This window comes from Urocampus carinirostris, chromosome 4, assembly GCF_059441175.1.
Source record: "Urocampus carinirostris isolate Australia breed hairy pipefish chromosome 4, RoL_Ucar_1.0, whole genome shotgun sequence".
NCBI lineage: Eukaryota > Metazoa > Chordata > Actinopteri > Syngnathiformes > Syngnathidae > Urocampus > Urocampus carinirostris.
In genome coordinates this window covers 1,180,768-1,188,805 of record NC_142352.1, presented here as the reverse complement: position 1 = coordinate 1,188,805, position 8,038 = coordinate 1,180,768, and the positions used below count along the sequence as shown (strand labels likewise).

Sequence of the window (8,038 nt, the reverse complement as noted above, 5' to 3'; positions counted from 1 at the left end):
TCTTCAGCTAGTACAAAATGCCGCAGCGAGGCTTTTAACTAGGACAAAAAAGTACGATCACATAACACCGATTTTGGCTAACCTGCATTGGCTCCCAGTTAGCCAAAGAAGTGACTTCAAAGTTCTCTTAGTACTGTACAAAATCATACATGGACTTGCTCCCTCTTATCTTTCAGATTTGATCTGCCGCTATGTCCCGGTCCGAAGCCTACGATCTGAGAGTGCCGGTCTTCTGGTGATCCCGAGAGCAAAGAAGTCTTCTGCTGGTTCGAGAGCGTTCTCCATCCGGGCACCGGTGCTGTGGAATGCTCTTCCCCCTGAGATCCGATCTGCAACCTCAGTGGAAATGTTTAAATCTAAACTTAAAACTCACCTCTACTCTATTGCATACGAATAGATAGATAGATAGATAGATAGATAGATAGATAGATAGATAGATAGATAGATAGATAGATAGATAGATAGATAGATAGATAGATAGATAGATAGATAGATAGATAGATAGATAGATAGATAGATAGATAGATAGATAGATAGATAGATAGATAGATAGATAGATAGATAGACAGATAGACAGATAGACAGATAGATAGATAGATAGATAGATAGATAGATAGATACTTTGTTCATCCCCGAAGGGAAATTCACATTTCCAGCAGCATCCCTGAGCTGAGAACAATCGAGAACAAAACAATCGTACTGTAAACACAACATTGCTGTCAGGTTTTTGGACGGAACTCTTTCTGCGTTTTGTTGAATGTTACATAGTAACTGTTTTCTTCTTCTTTTTATCGATGATTAATACGTTTTGTGTGTTGTTACCCAATGCAACATCCATTGCAGCCTGGTCATCCTGAAAAGGGGATTACCGCTTGTGTGGCCCCTTCTCAAGGTTTATTATTTTCGCTCATGACAATAAAGGTATTCTATTCTATTCTATTCTATTCTATTCTATTCTATTCTATTCTATTCTATTCTATTCTATTCTATTCTATTCTATTCTATTCTGTGATGGGGGCGGTAATGCACCAACTGGATGGATGTCGACCGCTGTTAAACAAAGAAGAAGAAGAAGAAGAAGAAGAAGAAGAAGAAGAAGAAAAGAGACGTGATAATGGGCGACGCGCCTACCACCAAATTAGATCATAAAAACAGCTAAATATCCTATATTAGACTTAAAACTTCTTAAGTTTAAAAACAGGCTAACTTTAAGTTCAGTACTTTGCCTTTTTACTGCCGAGCGACACTTTCTTTGTCCACTCGAGTCGAGCTGACAACGTGGCGTTCTGCACCGACCCTACGGGAAATCTTGATTTAGCTTGATAAAAATCCAGCTTGAGCTTCCAACGCAAATAAAATGTGCTCAATCGGGAAAGGAAATTTCCAAGAGGAGCTTCAGGGAGCGCAAGAAGAGACCACCGAGCGAGAACCGGTCTTTGTTTACAAGGAGCTCCGAGGAGGTTGGTCATTGTAGTTTCTCCTTGACATCTCACATTTGTCTTTAAAGATATTATTTTAATTTGGCCAGGGCCAAATAAGCATAAGTGTAATTTTATACACAACAACTGCTGAAAGTGATTGTAGTCATGCTTGAGTTGTATCCCGTGTGTGCAGATTTTTACACAACCATGTGGAAATGTATGATTCCAGACTTCAAGACGCACTTGTAATCTGTCCTTACGAGTGATCTCTATCTTCAAGTTTTGTTGTCCTTGGGGAAAGAAGGACGTTGCATCATGCATGTGTTCTGAGGACAAGTGTCACCAGACAGGAGTCTCTGTAACAAATGAATGGGGGACAGAACTCTGATTTCCTCCCTAAAGTTTTTATACAGCATTGATGAACGTTAAACATGAACAATAACACTTCCGGCACCCGCTTTCAACAGGCTTCTTTGATGCAAATTTAGGAAACAATTGCAATCATACAAACAATTTGTTTTTCAATGACCTTCAAATTAAAACACCAAATTTACAACGTTGACAGATTTGTAAGCAGTAATTTTGGTCTAAGAAAATCAAATGCTCTTTGTTTTGTTATCTGCGATATGTTTGGTTGACCAACTTGAGCACCCGGAGTAAAGGCCCACACTAAACCACACCCCCTACATTGCATATTACCGTACTTTTATTGCAGTGTGTATTTTATGTAGCACTATTTAAATACTCTATACAACACGCCACAGTGAGTATTAGCATGTCACATTGGGTATTTGTATATTGTATTCTCTTTGCTTTATTATTGTATTGATCTCAGCGAAGGGATGCTGCTGGAAATGTGAATTTCCCTGCGGGGATGAATAAAGTATCTATCTTGTGCAGATAATTCAGCTTTCTATGGGAAGCTAATTTAGGCAAAAATCTAAATTTGGCTCAGAAAGTAAATTATGCAGTTATTACTCTTGTGAAATATTGTTATATTTGTAATGTTTTCCTTCAGCAAACATGACGGACGAGCTGGATGTGATCTTTGAGCCGTAGTTGGCCCACCCTTGATGTATAACCTCCTGCATTTTGAGACCAGAAGCTTGTTGTTGCTGTCAACTGGTCCTTTTGCCTGATTCCTTGTATCAATCTATTAATCAATCAATCAATCAAAACACTTTATTAGTCCCCACGGGGCAATTAAAAGGCACACAGAGTAGCATACAACACCCATCCACATACATACAATAATCCAGTGTTCAATCGTTATGTGCGCAAGTGCTGAAGTTTATACAATAAATAAGACTGAATAAAATGTTTAAAAGTGAATAAGATGTATAATAAGTACCAATATAAATGACAGTGCACTGTCGTAAATGATGGCGGGGCAGAACACTACTGAACACGAGGGGGCGGGGGCTGCCAGTTCGGGTGCTGGGAATGAAGCCAGTCTTTCTCCTTTGAGTCCTGCTGCCGGGGCATCGAAGTCTGTGTCTTGACGGCAGCCAAACAAACTCCAGGAACAGGATGTGTATAGGGTCCTGAAGGATTATGCGGTTTAAGACCAAAAGCTAAATGTTGCTGTCAACTGGACCTTTTTCCAAATTCCTGATATTTCTTTTATTTCATGTTGATGTCTGTGTACTGTCTGTTGATGCCGTTGCAACATCCATCGCAGCCTGGGGAATAACCTCGTGTGTGGCCCAGTCTCAAGGTTTCTTTATCTTCCTAATGCTGATTTTTGGTTTGTTTCTTGCCCTCGTGTAGGTTTCAGATGAAGGGATATTGTAAAGGTGTTTTGTGCAGCCCTTTTTGACTTTTTGTGATATAGGGCTACACGAATAATTGTGACTTGTGTCTTGCAGATATCGGTGAAAAATATCTTCCGACTGCGCGGCAGGAACCAGAGTTGCCTCGTGTTAAAATTGAGGACAAGGAAGATTTTAAGCAGGATGAGGAAAATTCTAAGCCTGATCACGTTAAGCAGGAAACAGAGAACGTGGATCCTGTTCATGTTAAAGAAGAGGAGGATTTGGAAGTGTCGCTCGGGGCCGGGGTCCTTTTAACCATCGCAGATCAAGGTCAACACGAAGAGAAGGATTGGCAGGAGCCTCTAAGCTTCAGTTCCTGCCAACACGTCAAAACGGAAGACGTCGACTCTGCAAACACTGGAAGCCACAAACAGTCGAAGAGACTTATGTTAGCTGACATTGTTGAGAAGCCTTTTGCCTGCTCAATTTGTGGTAAAAGCTTCACAGATAACTGCAACCTTAAAATCCACACTAGAATCCACACTGGCGAGAAGCCATTTAACTGTTTAGTTTGTGGTAAAAGATTCTTCCTCAAAGCACACTTGAAATCACACTCACTAACTCACACTGGGGAGAAACCGTTTTCCTGTTCAGTTTGCGGTCGGAAATTCAGTATGAGGAATGCCCTCAAATTACACACAAAAATCCACACTGGTGAGAAGCCTTTTAACTGTGTAGTCTGTGGTAAAAGATTCACCGACAAAAAACACTTGAAATCGCACACATTAACTCACACTGGTGAGAAGCCGTTTGCTTGCTCAATTTGCAGTAAAAGATTCACTGCGAGCGGGAACCTAAAACGCCACACAAGAATCCACACTGGTGAGAAGCCATTTTCCTGCTCAGTTTGCGGTCAAATGTTCAAGTGGGAGAATGCCTTCAATTTACATAGGAGAATCCACACAGGTGAGAATCCTTTTAACTGTTCAGTTTGTGGTAAAACTTTCACCCAAAAAGGAACCTTGAAATCACACACATTAACCCACACTGGTGAGAAGCCGTTTGCCTGCTCAGTTTGCGGTAAAAGATTCACAGAGAGTGGGAACTTAAAAGCACACATGAGAACACACACTGGCGAGAAGCCTTTTGTTTGCACGGTTTGTGGTCTAAAATTCACTCAAAAATCAAACTTAAAAATCCACACAAGAATTCACACTGGTGAGAAACCTTTTAACTGTACAGTTTGCGGTGAACGTTTCTCCCAGATGGGGAACTTAAAATCACACACATTAATCCATACTGGGGAGAAACCTTTTGCGTGCTCTGTTTGTGGGGAAAAATTTGGCCTGAAGCAAAATTTAAAAACACACACAAGAATTCACACTGGCGATAAGCCATTTCCCTGCTCAATTTGTGGTATAGAATTCACTGAAAAATCAAGTTTAAGAATCCACACAATAACCCACACTGGTGAGAAACGCTTTACCTGTACAGTTTGTGGGGAAAATTTTGTCCGGATCGGGCACTTAAAATCACACACATTAATTCATACTGGGGAGAAGCCTTTTGCCTGCTCCATTTGCGGTAAAAAATTCGGCCATAAGCACAACGTAAAAAGGCACACAATAACTCATACTGGTGAGAAACTGTATGCATGCTCTGTGTGTGATAAAACTTTCAGCTACAATCAGAGTTTGAAAAAACACACAAGAAGCCACAACGGTGAAAATCCTTTTTGTTGTTCAGTTTGCGGACAAAGATTCTCAAGTCAGGTGAGGGCTCAGGGTCACAAGTGCGCTTGAGGCAGAGGTTAGCTCTTTAGTCTGAGCATGAACCGAAAATCTGGTTGGGCCTAAAATGTCAGTCGTAACGCATGGCCGGGCTTCTCTCTCGCTGACTTAAAAAAAAAAGATCCACCCTTGGTGCGTGTCTATCATTGTGGATCATTTAAAAAAACTTAGTGAGAGAAAATCCCCAGTTCCTCAACATGGTCCCTACACACCTCATCATCTCTCCAATGTGGTGAGGGACACTTTTGCTCTCACCCCTTCTGCAGAAAATCGGGGGCTGAGCTATCCAAATCCCCCCGAGTCAGTCGACCATCACGCTCTCCTGACTGATAAGTTTGCAGGTGAAGTTCTGTGTCAGCTTTGTTCAACCCACTTTTGTTTTGATCATGAAAAAAATGCAGTTTTTGTTGTTGTATTAAAAAAAATGGTTCTGTAAAATATGTTTCCGTCGTGCAGTGTTTGGCACATTTGCCTAATGCGCGAAAGGTCCCCGGTTCGAGACTGGATGGAAACATATGTTGGCCTGGAGCGGGATGGGTCCCACCAGGATGTACTTGCCCAAGACTCACCGCGGGAAATGGTGCCCCTACGACCCGTGTGCTTAAGGGATCCAACCAACCAACCAAAAATAAAAAAATCTTTTTGTAGTTGTGTAAAACAGCACGTATGTTGTGTAGTTTTCTCTTTCTGTAAATGAGTACATTTATTTTAGTTGGGGGGGTGTTAAGTGCGAATGAATGACATCCATAAGGCGACGAATGTCAGGAGAGTGTGTGTGCACCCTTAAACACATCAAATTGGGTCATTTCTTATCCATGCATCTGTTATCTGCACCGCTCATCCTCAGTAGGGTCGCGGGGCCCCCGGAGCCCATCCCAGCTATCTTCAGGCAGTGGGCAGGGGACACCCCCAACTGGTTGCCAGCCAGTCGCAGGGCACACAGAGACAGACAACTCACTCGCTCATTCTCACCTAGGGACAATATGGATCGGCCAGTTAACCTGACATGCATGTTTTTGCAATGGGGGGAACCCACGCAGGCATGGGGAGAACATGCAAACTCCGCAAAGGACCGCTCATCACTGGATTTAGAACTATGCCCCGGACGAGCTACCCACCCATCCGCCATGCTGCCCCATGTCTCATACAAACAACACAGATGATAAGGCATTCAAACTTGTGACCATAAACATAAATATTTTTGGCGTCACAAGTTCTCTTAGCCTGGTATTAATTGAAAAATCGCATGTTTCCTTTTTAATTTTTAAAAAAAAATTATTTAGCACTTACATGTAATACAAAACGTCATTCATTTGAGAAAAAAACTGAGTAAAGGATGATCACTAAAAGGATTGCCGGACGTGAGTAGTCACGCTTCCCTTAACCACCTGGGTCATCCACTGAGGACGCAATTCTGGACAGCCTTTTCCTCTCTTTAGGGTTCCTGGCCTCTTAATGGGGTCGTGGCTGTTATACTTTTGCTCTCTGGCTTGAAGTATATTAATAAAACCAATGAAATGACACGACTGTCCGCACTACTGTGTTTATTCACCCTCCACCATGCCGGTAACTTCCAACTCCCGCGAAAGACCATGACCAACCCAAAAGCCCAAACACCCAAACAAGTTAAGCACCCCGGCACCAAGTCGGTCATGCTTTTGTCCCTCCAAATGAAACGGGACGCAAGAAAGGGGCCATGTTACTCAGGTAAGGGTGACACAACACACTCTTCTGTTCAACAGCAGGGCCCGACAGCTTTCACTGGTTTACCCCTGCCGCATCATATGGGTGCCCTGCCCATCCCTTAGAACGCGTCCAAACATCCCACTATACTTTCACAACACCTCTCCACTCATTCCTATCACCAACAAGAGCTCTAGCTTTCACTAGATTTAGACCTCTTTCCTGCAGTGCATTCATAACACCATCCATCCACGTCAATCGCGGCCTTCCTCTTGGTCTCCTTACATTGACTTCTGCTCAGTAGATCCTCTTCAACATTGCTCCTCATCCATCCTCTCCATGTGTCCAAACCAACGAGTACTCTCTTATTCACACGCTTGCTCGGTTTCACGACTACTCCAGTTCTGGCTCTCACAATTTCATTTCTCAATCCATCCAATCTTGTCACTCCTAACATACCCCTCAAACACTTCATCTCAAAAACATTTAATTTCCTTCTCAAATCTGCTTTTAGGCTCCAAGTCTCTGCACAGAGCACCCAAAACCTTGCTTCCTTGATTCACTCTGTGCAATACCTCGCACTCCATTCCACCAACTGCTGCCACATCACAACCAAAGTACCTAAAGCTTTCAACTTCTTCCAGCACCTGTCCATGCAACCTGATTTCTAACGCCATGCCCACTCCATCACGTGAACACTTCATCACCTTACTCTTGTCAACATTCAAACATAACTTATGCCTATCACATACTCCTCCAAACTCCATGACCAACCTTCTCAATGTTTCCTCAGAATCAGCTAAAAGCGCTGTGTCTTCTGCAAACAACAACTGACTTACCTGCTACACTGTTCCCCTGTTATCGATCATCTCTACACTTCTGCCAGATACTCTTGGATTCACCTCTCTCTCGACACCGTCTATGTACACATTAAACAGCCATGGTGACATCACACACCTCTGTCTCACACCAGTCAACACAGGGAACCACTCACTTGGCTCACTCCCTACTCTTACACATGCTCTGCTGTTCACATACAAACTCTTCAATGCTTCCAACAACTTTCCACACACTCCATACATCACCATCACCTACCACAACGCCTCTCTATCAACTCTGTCATACGCCTTTTCCAAGTCCATGAAGGCCAAATAAACATCCTTACCTTTTGCAAAATATTTCTCACACACCTACTGTACTGCGAACACCTGATCCACACATCCTCTTCCTTTCCTGAAACTATTCTGCTCCTCCATCACCACCTCATCCTTTCTTACTTTCACTCTCTTAATCAACTCTTCCATACAGCTTACCCGGAACATACAACAAACTGATAACTCTCGAATTGCTACATTCATACTTATCACCTTTACCCTTATATATATATATA

The 8,038-nt window shown here is 42.6% G+C and overlaps 1 protein-coding gene across 1 annotated transcript; it reads left to right on the top strand.

Moving 5' to 3' along the window:
• Positions 1–1,114: 1,114 nt before the first annotated feature.
• On the top strand, positions 1,115–6,491 carry LOC148366629 (uncharacterized). The gene is made up of 2 exons (XM_088333412.1): positions 1,115–1,460; positions 3,290–6,491. Exons 1-2 carry the CDS (start codon positions 1,358–1,360, stop codon positions 4,975–4,977), a joined length of 1,791 nt encoding a protein of 596 aa, XP_088189538.1. The 5' UTR covers positions 1,115–1,357; the 3' UTR covers positions 4,978–6,491.
• The last annotated feature ends 1,547 nt before the right edge of the window (positions 6,492–8,038 follow it).